Raw genomic sequence first — 22,706 nt, 5'->3', positions numbered from 1 at the left:
TAGAAAATCGATCCATCTTAGAAAATTCGGCAATCACGTGACCATACACCGACCACCCGACCTTCTGTCTGTCCGCACCACAGGTATACCAATGTTTAATCTCACACTTTCTAGCTAGTTTGGGAGCCTGCAACCTGATATTGTACATCCATGTTTTGATTAATTGACAGCTGTCAAAATAGTGTTTCTGCTGACCAGTATCGCCTGACCCTATCGTGGGCTCAGGTATCGACCCACTGAGTTTGAGTGTTTTTTTAATGTATCCGCTGACAGGTTGCTACTTTTCAATTATCGCAGGCTCAAGTTCAATTTTTTTAAAAAGCATATGAAATAAGACGAGTTCATGAGCCGCACTTTTAAAATGTTGATTTCGAACTGACCTCGGACGAGAAAATTCAACCGGCTTTTACATTTACATGCGGGGAAGGCAATCACTTTTGACTTTTCTCACTGTCACGCATTGATCACGCTCTACGTCCAATTTTTATGTTCTGATTGGTCAAAATTTGACAGGTGAGTTCATGCGGAAAATTAATGCAGCGTCTGGAAACTTGCTTACTGATATTTAGAGTTTACAGAGTTTTGTGTCATCTTGTGATGTTTTAAACTGGCTTTTCCTACTTGGTGTACAAAACTAAATACAGCTGCTATCAAAATTGTTCTGTAATTCATGGCTGCTTTGTTTATTGCGCTTTTTGTTGACAAATGCACCGATTGTCAAAGTCATTGGAAATCCGATTTCAGATGGCATCGTTTTCAAAAATGAGCTTACTCACTTGCCCTTGCTTGAGGCGTAAGAGGGTTGAAAATTCTGGAACGCTTGATGACCTTCAGAAGCAGCATCTCGACTGGTAAGCCTGAGAAATTGTTGTCTTTGATGTGGTTTTTTTTCGGTTTCCTGAAGTCGAGCGTATGGTTTATGCGGCTTAAGTTTATACACGAGCAATGATCTAACCTACAATAGCATCGGGTTTAAAAAGCCTTTAGACATTTTTTGACTGCAAATTCAAAGAAAATGTTCTGAAGATTATTTACTTATGATTTTGGCTGTAAACAGAAAGCTCTGAGCGATTTTCTTGCCTCGAGTTCATCTTGAAAAAGAGCAAACACAGGGAAGCCGGCTTAAAACATAAATAAGCTTATGCTTACCTGACTCATGATTTTCAAAGACACTTTACTCTCAATACTTCTCTTTGTGAATGAAAATTATTGTCTCTGTACATGTTTCACCGAATTATATTTATTTTATTGATTGTTAGTAGTCCCTCTCGCAATTTTTATCGCTGCACCGGTTGTATCCAGTCGAACATAAACATCTCATGCAGGAATACTCAAAACGCCACGCGTAAATATCACTCGCTTTTAAAGATTACACATACCAAAACCATACGCAGTTTAATAAATAAAGGGAAATAAAACCTAAACATAACAATTTATCTATCATGTTGAAGCGTAAATGGTAACTCTATTAATCGCACTGCAAATTTGGTGCATGTCAAAAGTGAGCCCCGTCCGGCTGGCCGAAAAGTGATTTTGGGAATTTGTTTATCGTTTTCATTAAAAGCCCATATTACCTTGCATATCACATAGGACCAGATTTTTCTAACTGAAAGTCCTAGCATTATAGAATTCTCTTCATGAAAACGTTTTATAATTCAATGCTATAATTTGTTGTGCAAAGGAAGGGCGTGCTTTGATCGTCGTGGATATTGAATGAGTGCAAATTCTCCTGCAAAATTGTGAAAAACTGCAGAATTATAGGTTTAAATAGGGCAAAAAAGAACAAATTCTGTCCGAGGTCTGTATGATAAAAACAAGGGCCTCATAGTACTGTTTACCTGAGACGTGATGAGAAGAAGTATGTTTAAAAGGCTGGTTTACACACCACCAGATTTGTCGCCAAGATTTACTAGTAAACTAAACTTGTCGAACACAAGAAATCTGCCCTGTTTTTTTATTTTGGCCTCTCTTTTAGACAGAGGAATGCAACGTGTAAATTGGCTGCCACCAAGGACTATCGTGGCGCGTGTGTTTCTTAAAATTATATTTCGGGGTTGTCCAATATTATTATCCATAGTCTCTCAAACGGAGCAATATTGGAGAGAGTGGTGAATGCCACATTATGATGTAACAGCTAATGCAAATACAATACACGAATAGGTAGTGGTACTATCAGTGAAATCGGAACATTTCGTATTATTGCCGAATGATATCTGTTTCTGTTTGCAAAGGTTCCCAGCCATCGCGTTAAAAACGAAAAAGTCATGACGGAAAATTTGTCACAGCAAAATGCTCTAGTATTAATTACGGAGCCACCTTAAGCTTACATTAACTCGGACCTCAACTCAAATGACGAAACTTTACTTCTAGTCTACAAGAATCAGATATATGCGAAAACTGGGTATTACCTTCACTATATTTATTTAAAATACCCCCTTACCGTCTCAAAAAAAGTTCAAACCAGCCTTTTATGGTCTTTAGTGGCAGATGAACTCCATGCTTAAACTTCATGCACTCTATGCAAGCTAAAGTCCGCCATTTTGAACATTAGTTCCAGTCTTGCTCGGTTTTCTACCCACGTGCTACCTGAAGAACAAAAGACACAAAATTTTGGATTTTATAGACTTAGCAGCCTGGGTTTTCACTCTAGTTTAAGGCGAAGTAACCCTATTGAACAACTATGGCGAAATATCTGGTTTTCGTCTGTTTATGCTCTCTTTAAATTACATCCTACAAGTTTTACATTGTGTGCCTTTGAGAATCTTTGAGGCGTATTAGAAATCCACCCGGGGTGAACTCCCACACGAAAGAGACAGGAATGCAAGGAGACCAAATCCGGCAGTGTGGCCGGGTCTTTAATTGACTCCCAATCACCGTGCTTGAACACAGCACGTCAGAGTAAAATGGTGGTTTTATTTTCGTTTTGGAAACTCTATGTGAGATTAAAACCTGCACTCTAACCCTTTTTTTGACTCTACCCCTTAGCCTGCCTGGCAGGCGTTCGAAAGAGAGGAGAAAGGAGATTCAGGCGCGCCCGGAAATCCCCTTTTCCATCCCTTTTGTACGCCTCCCATAAAGGCTATCTACCCCTTAAGTGAGTCGAGGAGTTTCCCTGTCACTTTCATATAGGAGCGCCTTCCCCCTTCCCTCATCCCCAGGGTTAAGTTTCGACGTGGCCCCTTTTGCAAATCCACGCGAAAAGTTAATCTGAAACTTCAGCTCTAACCCGAAGATAAATATCGATCCACTCTCTCATACTACTGAACAAGCTGAAACCTCAGTTAATAAATATCATAAAAGCTAACGGAGGACGTTTTTCACCGATCAAAGCACAAGGAAAATAACCTTTTCGAGGAAACGTGCCTATAATCGGACGGCTCTCTCGATTGAAGAATCTGTCTATTTGATCTGGTGGGAGAACGACCCGCTGCAAGGTATATCCAAGTAAAAAAATAAATAACGGCCGAAATGGCTAAAAAGAATAGGAAAATTACATCGCCTCAAATCACCGCCGACATTTTCTGAGGCTCCCCAAACGGAATGGCGTAAACCATTTGCTTTTCATCCAACCAGAATTTCCGGTTTGCCCATGTAAATGGTAAGTCACTCCAGTCTAAGTGTCCATTTTCGTCCTAGATTTCAGAGATTTACGCTACGTTTTGATTTACGTTCAGTGTGGAATCAAACTTGTGACTTGTAAGATCTTGTAACTGTGATTCAATAAACTGTCCACCAGCTTCATAACAGTGTGTCTCGTTATGTGTACAAATTAACATTATAGGGTGTAATCGGGTATAAACAAACTTGAAACTTTGGTACCTACAGCAATGAAGAAGCTTGCAGTAGCGGCGGAGAGAGTGTTCAACGTTGCCGTACCTCGTGGTTAATTATCATCCTTCTGTTCCAGAAACCACAGTTTCCTGAAGCCACGTTTCGCGTCTTAGTTCTCCCACAATTCTAAAGGTCAAACCATGGTGAAATTCAGTCTTTGCCAAAAGAAAACTAGAAAAAGGCGTTTAAATTTGGACTTGTTCGCCATGTTGTTTGTTCGCGGTAAACGTGCGAGAAAATACGATAAAATTGAATATTCATTTTTTAGTCTTCCACCAATCAGTTTTATTTCATCCTCTCGTGCTGTTCGGGTGTGCCTCCCACTAATCAAACATGCAAATTCACTACAAATAAACTATGCGTGTGAAAAAAATAAAAATAATAAAAATTAGCGGAGCTTGGTTTAAGCACCAGAAGATCCACAACCACCATATTTCCATAAACTTCGTTCCTTCCTCTCTTCACACGGCCTTGGGAACAAAGTCGGGCGGTTATTTACTTTACTGTTTTTACAAATACACCTCATTCCAAATTGGCGGCAAACTTAGCCATTATCGTTCTGCCTTTGTTTGCTCACAATGAATAGACATGAGTTCTTTTGACAGAGTGAGGATTCTTCTTCTATTGGGACAGAACAAAATACTCTTTAACACCAGCAATTTGCCATTCTGCAACGATACTAGTAAAATGTAAAGTAAAACTATGATCATACTAAAACGGGGAGAAAAGAAAACGGTTTCCCTAGAGTTGTGTCTTTACTATTTCAGAAAGTGACGGAAAGGGGTAGGGCGCTTATTCGAGGGGTTTATTCACCGCAAGTTTGACTTATAGGGCACTTGTTTGAAAAAGGGCGTTGAAAAGAGTCTATTGAGCAGCATGGACTCTGTCAGAGCTCTGGACTGACCGGATATCATTTCATGATCAATTTAAAAGGAGATGGTCAAGAAAACTTTTTCTACGCACTGGAAGACTCAAATTTAAAAAGTAGCTCTTACAAGACTCCAGTCTTCTCAAGACTTCTGAACTCGTAGTCTGTGTTCTCAATACTCTGTTGATGAAAACTCTGAGCAAATTTGTACGGCGTTTACCCTTACACCGCTACTTTCATGAAAAATGTTTGTTAATGTTCATAATTCCCGCAAAAAAAAATGTCCACATAGTGATTATTTATGTACGATGATTATCAGGAACTGTTGCTTGGTCTTATACCAACTACATCAGTATTTTTGGTACGAATCATAAAATTAACGTGAACCTTGATTTGACTTGATTTCATATCCAAGCGGGAACTTGGAAAGTTGGTCTCCACAAGAAAGGAAAACCAAAAGATCAAGTTGCGTTGCAAGCTTTGCTTTATACAGCTATTTCGAGAAAGGTTGTCGGAAAAATGTGCACGCGACAACCCCGAAAGGTAATATGGGATATGATCAATACACTGTTCCTAACGACTGTGGCTGTCGAACCTACTTTTGTTGCTTTCCATTAATACTGGCGAACATAGGTCCGGGGCCTCTCGTGCCATTCTTTCAAATTTCTTTGGAGAACAGGGCAGACAAAACCACCCACAATACCTTTCGGGATTGTCGCGTGCACTTTTTCCGACAACCTTTCTCGAAACAGCTGTATCCTAGTCCATCGATATCGCGTCCCCTATAGGTCGCGCTCGCGCGTGATTTTTCGCGATTTTCCTCAAATGGAGAACTGTAATCAGCAATGGTTCTTTTTATTATTAATATTTTAACTTATCAGGAGAATGATGAGGATGAAGTAAAAAGAAAAAGTGCACGGAGTGCGATTTAATGATATCCTAGAAGTCTCAAAACGGACAAAATAAATGCTTTTTTTAGAGGACCTTTATTTATACTAAAAACAACAACTACAACTAATTTTCCACAGTTAACCATCTTGGTTGCCTCTGTAGGTAGATTTGATCTGTTATACTTTCTCAATGACTGGTCGCATGGATTACTTCTTACTACTTTTTGTTATGATTCACGATCGGTAACTAGAGAAAAAAGGACAGAAAAGAAACATGAAAAAAAATTCAAAGCAGCTTTCACAAATACATGTACGATACAATAAATGTACATTCTGTAGGCATTCTGTAGCTGAAAAACATAGGAAAACTGCTTTGTAAGTGGGCAGCTTTTTACCAGATTCTTATGGAGCGTTTTCACATGAAGTCACGTCCACCGAGAACCTTTGGTTACCTTTGAGTGGACTGGGGCCAGGGTAAAGAGATACTCGTCACGTGAGTGAAAATGTTCTTCACTGATCTAAAACTTGCATCCTAGCTAAAAAGATTAACCCCCGCTTGAACGTCTTGTATGAGGTCAATACTGACGAAAAATTGTTAATTGACCACCACAATCACAAGCTATCACACCATTCAATTAAGCTGATTATGATGTTTTAGAAAAGAGTAGATGAAAGCATTTTCGGCTTCTATTGAAAGGTTTTTTCTCTCCAGAAGTGAGACTGAATTAATAATTTTAGGAATCAAAAAGTTGTATCATTTTATTATTTTCTGCATCAATGAATTCAAGTAAATAAATCTTCCACATTTGGCCTTCAGCAGACATGGCAGAGGGATTCACACTAACTAAAGAAAAACGAGGAAATATTTTGAATGAAAAAAAAAATCAGGGAAATTGATGAGTGGGGTTAACCCAGGGTTCTAAATCGACTTACATTAGCGTTATTTTAATGGAGGAGAAAAATACAAAACAACACTGATTGGAAAACCACACTAACATCACCATCACCATGACAAGGTAAACATCTATAAGCTTCTATAAGGTATAAAAATGACGATCAATTGCTAAGTCACTGACACTTACTCTACACTCTTCAGAGACGACCAAATATATTAAATGGCTTCTTCTTCTTCTTCTTCTTTATCAGGTCTTTCACCGGCTGAGGCAAGTTTACGCTCTAATGAATAAAATAGCAGACCACAAAGTTATCAGCCCGTCCAAATGGCCAAACCTTAAGTTGAAACTGACATGTAGCAATTTGCATTTGTTGCTTCTGTACCTGGTGCCCAAAGTTTCTGTCACAAACGCAGTTTTTCACTAAAGAAACCAGGGTGCTGTTGCTATTATGCATAAGTGGCAAATAAAATAAAGTTGTCCCATAGTGATACGTGAAAAGTTGTTCGTGTGTACGAACTGGTCGACGGTCGGCGCATAAAAGTAGTCAAATGATTGGAGCTTACAATATTGTCAAATGTCCCTAAACTCAAGCCTTATGACTTCTGTTCGTTAGTTTCGTTGGCCAAATTCAATTATTCAACGTTAGTTTAAACGGGATAAAATCAAAGCCTACAGTTTCTTTTGGATCTTGAACAAACTAAAAAAAAATTGAAATGCCATATTCAAAATCACATTCCAATTAAGGCTTTTAGTTTTCCTTCTATTTTGTCGTCACGTGTGTTCTATAACTACGGCAAAAGCACAAAAAATTATTAAAGCGGTAGAAAATGTATAAAGTTTAATTTCTTTTGGACCCAAAGGACTGTTCCTACCAGGGTGGGTTCTATTATGAAGGAAAGGAATGTAAGAAGTTTGGTTTCCTTTGGAGCAAGACAGGCGTACGTTGCAGGACTGAGACTCGTTGAAAATTTTACCAAGGTGATCCAGTAGTAAAGGGTTGCTATATAGATATCGGTCAACCAGCTACACACGAAAAGCCCCTAAAATGACACCATCTGCGATGCAAAACACCGGCCCTCCACGTACCTGGTGAGGAAAAATATCGCACTTTCAAGTTTCAGTCCTCGTCACTTTTTTCTTGGCTAGTTGCCTTTATCCGACCTGCGTTAGTAAACGCTAAGGGGGAGTTCTAAGCATCTTACCTTCCGCCCCACCCGCCCAACCCCTGCGGGTTCACCCCTACAATCCGTAAGACAAATGCACTTACAAATTTAAAGGGCTTAAATGGTAAGGGAAAGCGAAAGAACCTCTTGTCATATGCCTTGTTAGCCTCATCATCCACAGCGGAGCGCTGATAAAATACCAAACAAACAAAATAATAAGAAACCAAAACGAATTAACACTATAATATATCAGCAAAGGTTGGCCTTCCCTGATGATATTCTGGTAGAAGGCATTGCTATGTCATTAAATAGTACTCTTATTACTGAATACTCTATTTACGAGAGGGCGAAGAACAAATATGAGGCTCGCTAGATAGATGACAAATGTGGTTAAATGTAAAATGAACTAAGTTAACCACCACGTGCTTAGCAGTCAAGCGGTCCGCAAGCTTAGGGGCATCCAGCGGTCAATCCCATGAGTGCAGGCACACATGGTACGAGGTAGCTTTGTATACTACTAGGATCTTTGAGTTCTTCGTTGAGCGTTTGTGCAGTAGTCTGTGAAGCGGTTCTTTTAGCGTCTTCCCCCCTCCCATCCCGTATTTTTCTTCCTTCCACTGTTTCATCAGTGTGACTATTGCCTGGAATGGAGCTCTTGGCTGGGTTGCAGGGATTTGTCAGCCATGGGGGCAGTATTCTATCTAGGGGCGGGGTATTTCAGGCATCCACCTTCCACTTAAGCGAGGCAGTTGGTTAACATGTGACATGACATTTTGTGATCCATTAGACGAAATATACAAATTACTACAGTAATACACGTCTTGATTCGTTGGTTGTAACCTATGATCTACAAAAATTTAACTTTCAAAACCGCTAAGAAGAGCGCCTTTGTAAAACTAATCAAATCATTCTTTCTAGTAATCGGCTATCCCCATAATCTTTCACAGACGTTTTTCAAAAGACTGAAACTACTACAAGGTGAAATTGCATTCCTAAGCGCTTCGTTTTGTACAGATAACGGCCGAACTTGAAGATTGTCCTGTTTTAACCGTAATTCTAACCATAAAAGCTTCACTTCAAAATATCTCTTTAACGCTCTCATACATTTTGCTCAAACTTCACGAACATCGAGGCGGCTGTAGAGGAAAAAGCTATTGTAAACGATTTTGGAAGAACAGTTCCCAATGCCGAAAAATACGGCTGCAAGTATTATCTTATCACAGAGGGCCAACACAATCTGTTTGTGTCGCCGATTGTTATTTTATAGTAAATGTACTGGATTTACCGTTTTGAAATCAAACTCCTTCAAAATCGCTCAAAAAACCGCTTTTGAGGCAAAAGGAAGACTATATACCACAGTCAAGGTAATTCAACGTTTATTTATCACTGATTTATATACATAGTTGGCGATGTATCGGTATAGGTGAGGCAAAACGGTAAATCCAGTACATTTACTCTAAGATAACAATCGGCTACACAAACAGATTGTGTGGGTGCCCTGTGGTATAATAGGTAATGGCTTTGACAATTCCGATTTCATTGTAACCCTGATCATGACAAACTTTGATTAACGCAGCTCTGGTGATAATTTTCCAAAAATCTATTATGTAGTTTTGTTCACACTTGGGAGTTACTGACCCTGAAAAACCCCATCGAGTCACCTTAATGACACTCATAAAATGCGCATTTTTTGCTTAAACTATGATCGATGATCAGAATACGGAGACACACGGCTGACGTTGCAGAGAAAAGGTAAAGGCGGGGGTGGGGGGTGGGGGTGTTATATATCGTTAACTTGTTCGCATGAAGAAGTCTCGGAATGACACCGTCCGTAGTAATTTTTAAGAGGCACTCCACTTACCCAGTTAAGATTGACGACAGAAAAAAGAAGTGAGGTTGAGAATAAAATATTAAGCCTCATTCGCCCTCTTTACTTCTTTGCCAGTTACCATCTTCCAGCGTTAGTTACCATTAAGGGAGAGCCGAGTATAAGTACCTACCCCACCCTACCCGCCCACTACCGAGCTAACCCATGCACTCACCCCCTCCGGCAGGTAGCTATCGTATGATCGGCCAGCCAAACCTTCACTGTTCGCCGAGGCGGAGCGCTAAAAACAAATTAAACAAACCAGAACAAAGCAAAACTATTAGCTTGCCCTCTTGACGCCTGTCAGGATGACTGGCGTTGCATTTTCTCGTAGAAGGTGCTGTTGTGTCATTAGAAGTGACTATTTTTATGAATTATGACGTTGACTGTAAAGGGTCTATAAAGGGAAGGTTATTTTACAACTACCAAAAATTACGAATGCAATACTGAATTTGTGCACAATAAGGTGTTACCTAATATGCATTTTAAACCTAATGATCAACAAGAAAAAGAGCGATGAATTGGGGCCGGTAATTTACCGCGCGATTTTTTTTTGAAGAGAGGCAATTCCTGATTCGCTGGCTTTTGACCTAAACCTCTCTTTATTCGAAACCTTGACCAATTTGTCAAACTAATTTTTTTTCCTACCTTTTATTTACAAAAGAGATTGCCAGGCGAGAAAGCATGATGATTGAGTTTGCTGTTATCTGGGCTCATGGTATCCACAGGAAAAGCGCTAACCGGTTCGCGGTCAGTATTTCGTGTTTTTTAGCTTTGGTTGATACTAAACATGACAATTCAAACAGCAGTATCTTGTGCCAGTCCAGAAAAGTCCTCCAAACAACAAAGACATGTGTCACAAATTTCTTTTAAAACGCAAGTCCAGGAAAACGCCTAAGATTTGAGATATTTCATTTTATGTTTGAAGAGTAGCGGTTAAATATTGCCGCTTTTTTTAAGATACAAGATACACTTACGGTAACATCTAATGCTGATGCTTCCTCTATCCAAGCGAACACCAAGAGATAGGATGTTCCAAGGGCAAGCAAAGTTGCTAATCTGAACATAGTTACCTTTCGTCCAACTTGCTCGAACCGAGATACGAGAGGTTAAAAATTCCTGATTTGAGGTCTCAGGTGTCTTTTAAAGGATATGTCTGGTTAAACAAGAATTGGCCACCTCTGAGAAACTTCAGTTTTCGAAGTTATGCCAATAACTTCATTGTTGGAGAGAAACATGGGATACTTTATACAAATACGCTTATGCCGGTTACCAATTTGAAAATCAATTCAAGATTGCAGTGTAAAACAAATTAAGTAATTATTTCTTTATACTTTGTATATTGCAAATGCTTTTCGATAGTAAAAAATATTGTTTTTTTGGATGATAGAATTGAATCTTATTAAAAGAGATCTATGGGGTATGTCATTTGGGTGTGGCCAAACAAATGACCACACGTGCCTTATAATTTTCATCTTAGGGAATTAAATCATCAGTTTTTATCGAAGTCTTCCGTTATGTAATAATTGGTGACTCGATCGACCTGAAAAGATAACAAACAAAAGTTTTAGAGTCGAGGTACATTGTATAGAGAGATATTTTAGCTTTACAGCAAACATTAGTAATACCAAACCCCCCCTAAAAAGTTAAGATTCCAGCTATTTTTCAACGTCAAGGTTATATTCAACCTGATTTCTTTGGAATGTAGTAAAAAACGTGTACAGATTTTATCGTGTTTTTGTTGCTTTTGGTACTCTGTTGTCAATTAAATAAAATCCCACAGGTAAACTAATTTTCCTTTTTCCTGTTAAAAAAAAAAACATTTTTAAGAGTATTCATATTTGTTTCAAGTGAATTTTCAGTTGAAAGCAGCAGTCGACTTTTCCAGGATTATGCAATCATTAAAGATTTCATTTGCAATTGCAATTATCTTATTTTCAGTATAGATTGCATTTAAAGTATAGGTGAATACAGAAACATTAAAACAAGTTAAAGAAGCTATGCTCTTTATATAGTTCATCAGTTTTACTTCCCTTTTTCTTATCCCCCAAATAAGTGATTGCATTTCTCAATTTTTTTTTTTCAATTAAGACTACTTTTCAATTGTTAATGACATAATTATACACTGATTTTTAAAAGCAACTCCACAATTATCGTTTAATTGCGACTAAAAGTTGATCGACACATTCAAAGAGTTGCTTTCTTTGACTTAGAAGCATTTTAGCCTATTTTTTTCTCTCCTCAAACAAATAATTTAATACTGAAATTTCTGCTTTCTTCAGAGCAACCTACTTGGACGCTCTCTTAACTACTTAGCTATCACAAACATTATTTCCAACAGCAGCTGCAGATAATGGAACGATGTCAAAGGGGCCAGTTCTTGTCTCTCGATTGTCTTCCTTTTGAGCAATGGCTAAATTATTGCACGCAATTTCAGAGCAGCAATTGCTCACGATTTTCATCGTGATTCTACCATATAGAACAATAAAGTGCACTTTTAATCGTAAGTCATTTTAAAAATACTCACGTTTATATTGGACAATTAGCAAGAATGATAGTCGCTTGCCGTGCGCAAGGTAGGTGGAAAATACGTTCACGCGGCAATGGTTGCTTGAAATGTTGCTCCAAATGTCGCCACGTGTAGCCAGGTTGACTAAAATATAATACGCGCAATAATGCAATATTGCACCGTATGTTTCACTTTGGGCCTTCAGTTTATCATTGCCGGACCGTTACGTTTATGGCTGGCTGTTTAGCGCGACGTTAACTGCTTGCCATCTGAATACTAGACAGCTTAAACGTTTGAGGCGACCAAGACTTCTGTTAACGAACTAAATTTAGACGTTTGATTTAGCTGAATTATTTTCAATATTTACACCAAGACATCCTATCAGTAAAACATGAAGGAAATGATTAATGCTACCCGCTCCGGGACAGCAAACATGCAATGCCTGAAGGTAGAATTAAACTACTTTGGCAGTTAGTTTTTTCTGCGCTGATTTAGCTCCAAGTTTGCAGGCCTAACGGAACTTTGTATTCCGTCTTTTTGAACTAAGCCATTTTCTTCTTACAACTCCTGTTTTGTTTAATTTGGGCATAGATATAAGATTAGTATGTAGAATTACTGAGCTGTAGAATTTAATTGATTTTACTCTTGATTTGTTTCATTAACTCCCTGAAGGGTTTTTTTTTATTTTGTTTTTGCTTCTGCAGACCTTGCAAAGCGGTGTCTGCACAAGATTTTAGTGGCCAAATTTCCGGGACCGCATCTTGGAGTCTGTTTTTTAATTGGGAAGTTGCTCGATGCGGGAGTAAAGATTATGAACGCAACTGTGTATCTGATTCTCTTACCAAATAAATAGAAGATCTTTAGTCCAAGTCACGGGCGAAAGGTTTTTACTGTAGGTTACAAAAGTCAAAGCCGTCATATCTGTTATTACCCCTTTTCCGCTTTACGGGTGTGGAAATTAAATTTCTTGCGCACCACGTGGTAGACTACCTCTTTTCCAGGAGAAACGGCCATGTACCTGGTAGAGCGATAGTGCTAATGACACTCAATGACACATTTAGAAAAATTTGGGTCCCCTTCGCCATGTTGATCGAAACTGGTTTAGCAGTTATCTTGGGATCCTATCGGTTGACATGGTAATTTACTCTGGATTTGCTCCAATCTTCTTGGCCCTAATAGTCAATTTTACAGTTACAGGTGGAAACGAGGTTAGAGTTGACGGCTTGTTTTGATACAGCCCTTCCTCTTTTATTACGTTAATCAAGTTGTTCTCATGCTAACTAGTCTTTTTCAGCATAATTTTCAGAAGACAAGGAAGTAGGTTTGTATCAATCAGCCTTACGGTTCACTCAAAGGCCAGGGTATGAAGCTCATAACTGTAAAATGGTTTATTCTTTATTAGTAAAATCCAACTAGTGGTCTATTATCAATGCTGCGTTCTGATTGGTTGAGCTACTACTAGGCTATATGTTATAGCCCACTAGTAGCAAAAAGCGCGGGCTTTTTGGCGCAAAAAAGGATTAAAGTCTAGCTTCAACTAGCTGAAAGTTTTCAAGTTGAAAGTTTTCAAGTCACGTTTTCAAGTTGAAATTTCTCAAAACAGAAATGAGCAGATAGAAACTTTCCAAAACAATTCTTATTGATTAAACCGGCGTGAATTAATTACATCTTATGTTACTGGACAAGTAATGAACGGTAAACTACAAGTAAAAGGAAAACTTGGCCACGTGGTAGACGTTCACGTTTGCTTTTTGCGGTAAACGGGACACTACTATTTGTTGATAAGCCCAGACCTTTTACCATACAGACCTTTTCGTGTTATTTCATCCTTTATAGCTTGTACAATTTGCCCCATGAAGAAGAAACTTAGTTTGAAGATGGTTATTGAATTACCCGGCTGTGCATTGCGCGCGTCGCCAATACAGCCATGCTACCGCTCCTTGTAAAGAGCGAGGGCGCTTCAGAAGTCAGGAAGGCGGCAGCAATAAGAACGTCAAATAAGTAATAGTTTAAGGCTGGTTTACAACGGCGACAGAGTCAAATTCAAATTGGTAATTAGCCGAAGCTTAAAGCATTATGATCTAGTGGAAACAGTTTTCCGATAATTTTCAATTCCGTAGCTTACGATCTGGTGAAAACTAGTGATTTCATGATTTGCATATTTTAACTTTAAAAAAACAGAAACTGAGAAGAAATTAAAAAGCGTTAAGAGAACTCTTTGAAACGTGTCCATGCGTTCCATATCGAATTGGAATTTGAAAGTGTTGGTTTTAAGTGTTAGTTTTTAAGGAGAGGGGAAAACCGGAGTACCCGGAGAAAAAAACGTTTGGAGCAAAAAAGAGAACCAGCAACAAATTCAACGACGCCAGGATTCGAACCCTGGTCACCCTGCTGGAAGGCGAGTGCTCTCACCACTGCCCTACCCTTGCTCCCCAACACTGAAAATTATATGCAATTGTAAGTTTTGTTTTCGAGGGATTAGGTTTTTTGTTTACATAATTTTTTAAAAGCCTTCTCTGTATACCCTCAGTAAACATTTTTTTCCTCCTTCAGGTAGTTGTACATCGGCTGCACTTGCGTTTACTTACCGCATTTAAAATCTCAAATCAGTCTCTAACCCTTCACGGCTCATGTACATGCCCGCGTATAACCAAAGAGTATGACTTAAAAGAAAAACAAGTTTTTCAGCAGTATTTTATTTTGCTTTGAATAACTACACTTTTCTTGAAGGTCAGCAGCAACGTTGCAGTTACATTTTAACCACGATTCGAGCACCTCTCTTTGCTATTCGGCATCATTTACCAAGTTACTTCTTAATTTATTCTTGTATTCTCTCTTCCACTGAGCAAAAAAAAAACAATAATAATAATAAGCACAGGAAAGGGCAAAATATTCTGTTAAGTTTGAAGCTTTCTTCTCAGATTGGGTCGTGGGTTATATTAAAAATATTAATCATCATAATCATAATAATAATAATAATAAATAATGATAATGGAAGTGCAAAAGATCTGGAACTGCAGATATGTATCTGTCATCTCTATTGTAATTGGAGCTCTTGGGACTATTAGTAAACGCCTAAAGAAGTAAATCAGCAGTTTGGGAACACCTGGGATCATCGCATTGCTCCAGAAAGCTTTTTTGGTGGGAACAGCTAGGATTTTAAGAAGGACCCTAGACACCTAAGGCTATAGGAGATAACTTGATGCTTTGGGGTATAAGGCCACCTATCGGTGTGAGACATTTTGCAGTTCGAGGAGGATGTTATCCACCTCCGCCTTCAGTCTCGGTGAGATCTGCATCATTCTTCGCATCATACCAAAGCAGAATTCAATAATATTGTTTTATTATTCACTCAAAATATTTCTAAGTTCTAAACAAGCTTGCCTTCCCGTACACTTTCTTCAAAATTTTGGCCTGCGCGGTTTCAAAGATTTAAACAGATGTTTTACCTTGCAGATAATCCTCAAAAAGTAAATCAGTAACATCCATCGAACGATATGTTTTGCGTATTCTTGCATTTCTTCTGTTAGTTAAAAATTCAGCTATTTCGTCTTCGGATAGCCGTGGACGCCATTTTCTTTTTTAGTTCAGTCAGGAATAAACAGCAGGGTTGCGCGCCTGGGAACGAGGTTGATCGATAGCCTGCAAAGCAGGCGTATTTTGGGGCGAGATCCATGAATTGTTTTCAGGATAACGTTGTCCCGCCATCTTGGACGTTAATACTACCAGAGAGTTGGGACGAGTCAAAAAGTGTTTTTAAGGGAGAGGTAGATGGGTTAAAAATAGGGGAGGGGGAGGGGAGGGGAGGAAAAAATTTTCTCCTCTCTCCTCCCCGCCCCTCCCCCCTTCCACCGCCCTTCCCCCTTAGTCTTTTTGGTTGCTTTTCAAGATGGCGGCCACGATCAAAGTACCTCCGAGTTTTCGTTAAAAAACGTAAAAAACGCCTGCTCTGCAGGCTAGTTGATCGATGGTATATATAATTTATACCATCGAATTGATGGTATATTGCTAGCATCTACCAAATATGGTAAGCGCTAGTTGGTTATGAAGAATTAGCGGGGCATTGGAGCTAATCAGAGATGGCGAAATATTTTGAATGAATAATGATATCAAGTAAACGGTCCTCGTGCTCTGTTGATAAGAGGCACGGTGCACCTTGACAAGTAATTTGATTAGAATAAAGAAAGTTAAACGAAAACACTCTGGTAATCCTAGAAATCTGAATGGTCGGTAGAAATTAAAAGCTCTCTTTCGCGATTACGTACCCTTCACGTACAAACCAGCCCATCTTGAAACAAAAAAGAACCAAGAGCCCCTTTTCTCTTGCGAATCGCTTTACTGGGTATAAATTGAATTTGAAAAGGTTTGGGAAAAAGGATTTTTTATAGCAATTTAAAAATGTAATCGACGCGGTATTAATTTGGTTTTTAAGGGTGACTTTCTTCGGCGATTAGTCTTTTATAAAGTACTCACCTGAAACACGGGACGATATGAAAATACAGATTGTGCCGTGGACATTTGTCCCGAGTCCTGAGTCTTGCCAGGCTAACGAAAAGAAAATAATCAAAATATCGACGGTTGGTTGTTAGAGACAAAGGATTGATGAGCTGGTAATCTATCCTTAGATAAATATAGAAAAGATAGCTGGTCTCTTTTGATTTAAGCGCATTTCGCGATTTCAAGTGTACACTGAAATCAAAAGTCAAATAACCTGTTATTCTTATATCTCAGCAGATGTTTTTTAAGACCTTCCCCCCAAAAAAATACATCCTATAAAAGCCCTCCGGGGAATATAAGACTTCCTCTCACTCGATTGCAAGCCCCCCTTCTTAAGGAACTGTCAATCTACGGACAAAGAAAACTATCCGTCATAATGAGAGAACGAGATTGGTATACCCCCATTTTTTTTATTGGTACTATTTGTTACTTGTTCTGTCAACACGAAAAATACAGCTTAATAAGAAAAAAATCTGGATAGCAAAAGTTGTATTATTCAGGTATGAATGAAGTGAAACTCCGCGTCTTACCGTTAATGGCGGCCATCTAGATTTTCAAATGTACCGAGGGGCCGGGCGTCGGGGATTATAGCCCTAAAGTAGTTTTGACACTCATGCAAGATGGCAGCCCGTAACGCAAAGCGGTCGATCTCGACGATCTTACGGAAAAATAGAGGACTGTGAACAGTCTATGTTAACGCTGACCATTTTTCTTCTAACAATATCGGGTAATTTGAAGTCACTTTTCTAAAAATATATATAACCCAGACAAACAAAGGGGCTCTAGGTTTTAGCAAGATTCATAGTTTTTGATGATACGTGAAAACAATTTTTGACGGTTGTTTAGGCGTTTCGAACATTTCGCAATAGGAAAAAACACTTGGATAACGAGGACGCACGGTGACCTCATATTTATACTGTATTTTTTCCATGTTTTATATAGCTACCGAGTTTGAAAAAAATCTGGAAAGTACATCATTTTCAAAAGAATAACCTTAATCTGATTTATCTTCAAGATAAAGACGTTTTTTGTTCAGAACTGTTATAGCTTGTTTCTAAGCGCTTTTTCTATTCCGGTTATAAGCCCCCTAGGATACAAGCCCCCCCCGGCTTATAAGGCCTCCTAAAACCCATTACGAGGATGTATAAGCCCAGGGCTCATAAGTGGCAGTTTACCCACGGTATCCTAACTCCTGGTCACGTCAATATCGTTACTTCTGCACCCTTTTTGTATAAGCCCCCTAGGATACAAGCACAAGCCCCCCCCACCCCCGACTTATAAGGCCTCCTAAAACCCCTTACGATGATGTATAAGCCCAGGGCTTATAAGTGGCAGTTTACCCACGGTATCCTAACTCCTGGTCATGTCAATATCCTTACCTCTGCACCCTTTTTCTACGCTGCACCAATACTGAATAGCTTACCTTCCAAAACAAGTAATAGCTTCCACTGTTGGCGTTGGAAGATGTTCTGGGAATTGCCTGGCCCTGCCAGAAAAGTGACGAAAGGAATTTCATTTCTCATAGTATGAAACGTAGCATAATATAAATGCAACGATGGAGGCTATAGGAAACTAGACCTTATCACAAAATTGTGGATAAATGTCTCTTTTGTACCTTTCTGCGAGTTATTGTAGTGATGATACAGAAAAAATGAGGGTGTTTCTTGGTGTTGATGAAACCATTGTAGAATAGGTGCTGTGTTGTGGTGTGGGTATTATTCAGGTGATCATTTGGATTATTTCATTTGGTGATCGCACCTATATTTAAAATGAGGCCATGATGGCTTGAATACCATTCATTAGTTCAGTTTACCCTAGTCTGAACGTTTTTCTATATAGTGATATTTACCGCCTTCCAGTTGAACAGGTAAAAGGGCCCGTCAACTCCTATTGGACGTCTTGTCTGCCAAAAAAGAGAAGCAGACGATATAACAAGTCAACAAAATGCCATAAATTTTAGTGTTGTTCAATTTACCTCCGTAATTGGTTTCCATTTGCAAAAACATTTACCTCGCTAGACACTCCTTTTACCTGCACATCCTTTGGAGATGCGGGGCGGTTATCCTGCCAAGAAAGTGAGAGAAACAGTTCTTACAGGCTGTCACGGTCACCCGAGCATCAATCGGCCAATCACAAGTCACGATCACAAAAAGGAGACTGACTTTGATTTGTAATAGGTTGGCAACTAAGAAACGTGAACATTGCCTCCGGTGGCCCTAGTTGTTTTCAATGCACACCCCTTAAAACAAGGACCTTAATCAGTAAAAGACGATATTACAATAGTCTTAAATAATATAATTTATATAATAGCTAACAGGTTATTCTAGGAAGTATTTGTACTATTGTGAACACACCCTCTTTACAAGTACCCAAGCTAGTATTCGGGCACGATACCGGTGCCCGAGTACAAGGTCAACTGAGCCTTTGTACTTGGGCAGAAAAGTGGGCACCGAGTCCCTGTATGTGCGCACCGTTCACGGTTTCTGTTAGCCTGCGTAGCAGGCGCCAGTCATGTTTATATCACACGCACATTCTCGAGATTTCGTCCTTGGCCCTAAAACACCAGCGCCTGCTACGCAGGCTACGTTTCTGTTAGTTCTGGGGATGTCCACTGCTTTGTACTCGCTCCTAAGCTCATGTTTCGAAATGGCGTCTGACAAGGCAAAATGGAGCAACTTTATACAGAGTCACATATCGAGTACTAAAAGTGTGAACACAAAACCATTTTGTGCCGGTATTCAGGCACTGATTCCTGAGTACCAAGTGTGGACATCCCCTTAATGGTGTTATTTTTAAGTACCGCGAACGTTCCTAAAATTGTGGCGGAGTCCTCTCTTCCCAAAAGTTAGATACTAGGCCAAATGGGATTTAACCCAGCAACTGAAATCATGTCCTTTTTACCAATCAAGAAAGTTACTGTACGACCTAACGAGTCTCAGTTGAATGCTTAAGTTAAGAATACTAAACTTTGAGAAGAAAAGGTTGAGATACTTTTTGCCAAATAATGGTTAGTTATTTGGTTTAACGTCCGAATGCAGCTAAATGTTGCCTCTCTATATAAGATAAACTTACGGTAGCATCAGAATATGAGTTTCTGGTAGCATCTACAGCTGATACTTCCTCTATCCAAGCAAAAATCAAGAGATAGGCTGTTCCAAGAGCAAGAAAAGTTGCTAGTTTGAACATAGTGTCTGTTCTTTCGTCTTGCTTGAACCGAAATACAGGTTCAGAAATTCAGGTGTCTTTTAAAGGATATCTCCAGCTGAACAACAATTGGCCACCTCTGAGAAACTTAATTTTTCAAACTAAAACCAGTAACTTCTTCGTTGGAGAAAAACAGGGATACTTAGCGTTATGCAAATATGCTCCCTGAATTCCCGATTTGAAAATCCAATTGCACTATACAAAAGGAATAGTTATTCTTCATAATTTCTTGAAGTGTGGTATACTTCATTTTGAATAACAGAATTCAATCTAAGAGTTTTGCTATTAAGGGGAATTGAAAAGACTTTCCCCACCCTTTCAGCTAATTGGATGTAAAGAGGTGTTTGATTTAAAAGTGCCCAATGCAATTTCTAAGTTGTTATTACGGGGTCTTGCAATAGAAACATGGCAGGATGCAAACATGTTCTTGTTTTTAATCCGCCATTAATTGGAATCACCAAACAACAATTAACAATTAATTAACCAATTGAAACTCTTTTATAGCGTTTTCAATTTAATAGAAGCACACGGAGGAGACCAATTTTTTCCCTGCAAAAACAAATTTGAAAAGTTTTCTTAATTCGCTTCAAGAGAGATTTCAGTCGACGCAGCAGTCGAATCGTCCAGGATTACGCTGTCATTTAAGGTTTAATTTGTAAATTGCAGTTATTCTGAGTATTGATTAAAATTATTTATGGTGCGAGTAAATATTACACCCCTCTGTATCAGACCGAGTGGAAAATATTTTTGCTTCTTTTAAACAAATGTGAAAAACGAAATGCGCTGGTTTTGTAGAATTCACAACAGAAAGCGACCTGGGAAGCAAAAAATTAGCCCAGTAGAGACAAACTATTCGCCAGGTACCAGAAAGGTTAAATTATCACTGGGTAGACTGAATTGGACCACTGGGTAGGGTTTCACTGAGTCTGGTACAGAGGGGTGTAATATTCTTTATTTTTTGCCCTTTTTCTTATCCGCCAAAAAAAATGATAACATTTCTCAAAAAAGTATTTCAGTTTCGCAGCAGGCTTCTTTCTCATTTTTAACTGCTCGACCTATTAGGTTTTATTTTTAACAGAAACTCCTTGAACATGATCTTTTAATTGCCATGCAATTAAAGATGCACATTTAGAGAGCCGCTCTCTTCTTCTTAGAAGCATTTTGGCCAATTTTTTTCTCCCCCACAAACAAATGATTTAAAAATTCCTCAAAGACCTCAAATGAGACATCATTTCCGAGAGAAGCTGCAACTACGAGTTAAAGGGACTTCCTTCTGCGCAATGACTTAATTGCATCGTGTGCCAAATTTAGCCTAAACAGGTTCTTACATAAACGGTAATTAACAAAAACTTCGGCTATGTAGGCTCTTAAATAGGTTCTGAAGAAGAAAATACATTGAAGCTAAGAGTATTTAGTGGTACTTTTCAGCTTATTCCTTACGTAAAATCTGCATGCCATTACATTGCAGTTGGGGTGAATCCAAAGAGGATCCTGAAAGTTGACTTATCTTATTTGCCCAAGTGTACAGTAAATTGTTTATAGATTTTAGAAAATAACGCATGTTTCAAATTTTAGGCTAAACGGGTTCTTGTATAGAGGGGGCCTAACTGGCAAATTTTACTGCCTAACAGGTTCTTCGCCGCGAGTTTTTACTGTATCAGAATCCTTCGGGGTATTGCTTTCTTCTGCATATTAGGGCGTTTGTTATTTAAAAGAAAATATGAATTCTGGTCTTAGTAGTAAGAAGACGTCATTGCGCAAATGGTCTATTGGAGGAACAAGCTCCTGTGAACGATTTTGGAAAAAAATTCAAGTTCAAATACGGTTGTGAGAAAAATAGGTAATAACGTCGTTGCTATGAAAACTCTGTTGTCAACATAACATTGCTCATTACAAATTTTCACCTTTGATAAAGATGGTGGCCTTTTTTTATACGTTACGGAGTTTACGCAACGACGACGAGGACGGGAACGAGAACGGCAAAAAAGCAACAGGTTTAGACAAGCAAAACAATAACTTTGCACGTACATCACGCTTTCTTGTTCATTTCTCTGCCGTCGTTGCACGACTACAACGTGAAACTGCTTCATTTCACGTTTTGTCGAAAACGGGAACAAAAGACAACAACTTTCTTTTTCTTTTCCTGAACTTTGATGCAGTCCTTTAGAATTCAACTCCACAAAAATTTGCCAACTTTTAACGAATTAAACGAGATGGAATAAGCGCGCTTAAGTTTGAGGCAGCGCAAATTCACTTTTTGACGGTGAAGTTTTGGTAGCCGTCGCCGTCGTCGTTGCCTAAACTCCGTATTTATGTTTAATGGCGACGTAGTCATGCTGAAACAGCTAGGAAACTATTGGCCCGAAACATCCAAACGAGCCAAAGTATTCGCGAAAACCGACTTAGTATAACTATAAGAAAACATTTATATTTTTTCAGCAGCACTTTATTTATTCAAGAAGCTACACTTTCTCAGTTGCTTGGTGGCTAAGTTGATCCTCGGTGGGTGCACCTCTCTTTGTTATTCGGCATCATTTACCAAATAACTTCTTTCTTTTTTCCTGTATTCCCTCTTTCGCTAAGTCAAAAAATAGAAATAAATAAAAATAAGAAGAAGTAACCTGTGTGTTAAGTGTTCAGATGCATGCTTTTTCCATAGTTTACAGACTCACTTCAGGGCCAACCTCGACCCTAGGGTCTTCTCGTTTTCCACATATGGCGGCGGTATATTGGAAAATTCGGAAAAGACCCTGGGGACGAGGTTGCTTTAGGGCAATAAATCCAGGCTTTTTCTGAGTCTAAGTAATATGAAATAGCAGAATTTAGCCCGAAGAGAAATAAACTATCCTATACATGTATGCCAGTTTCAAAAGGTGTAAGAGTTTAAAAGGAGAGAAATGAGCACTCATTTATTTATATTTACTTCACGCGGTGGTATAATTAACTTGACTCCGACTGGGAGAACAATGATTTGAACTTTT

At 38.9% G+C, this 22,706-nt stretch overlaps 1 protein-coding gene and 1 long non-coding RNA gene across 2 annotated transcripts; both read right to left on the bottom strand.

Moving 5' to 3' along the window:
* Positions 1–6,681: 6,681 nt before the first annotated feature.
* LOC140953166 (uncharacterized) lies at positions 6,682–10,783 on the bottom strand. The gene is made up of 4 exons (XM_073402666.1): positions 10,493–10,783; positions 9,691–9,756; positions 7,753–7,836; positions 6,682–6,765 (listed from the first exon to the last, which is right to left on the bottom strand). The coding sequence occupies exons 1-4, from the start codon at positions 10,580–10,582 to the stop codon at positions 6,682–6,684; spliced, it is 324 nt and encodes a 107-aa protein (XP_073258767.1). The 5' UTR covers positions 10,583–10,783.
* A 3,918-nt stretch (positions 10,784–14,701) lies between these two features.
* LOC140951448 (uncharacterized) lies at positions 14,702–18,615 on the bottom strand. The gene is made up of 5 exons (XR_012167288.1): positions 18,532–18,615; positions 18,371–18,424; positions 17,945–18,007; positions 16,498–16,569; positions 14,702–14,865 (listed from the first exon to the last, which is right to left on the bottom strand). It is a non-coding gene; the product is annotated as an uncharacterized lncRNA (long non-coding RNA).
* Positions 18,616–22,706: the final 4,091 nt, after the last annotated feature.

The sequence above is a fragment of the Porites lutea genome, chromosome 11 (genome assembly GCF_958299795.1).
Source record: "Porites lutea chromosome 11, jaPorLute2.1, whole genome shotgun sequence".
Classification (NCBI taxonomy): Eukaryota; Metazoa; Cnidaria; class Anthozoa; order Scleractinia; family Poritidae; genus Porites; species Porites lutea.
The sequence above is the reverse complement of the archived record's forward strand: the minus strand, read 5'-3'. Positions and strand labels throughout refer to the sequence as shown.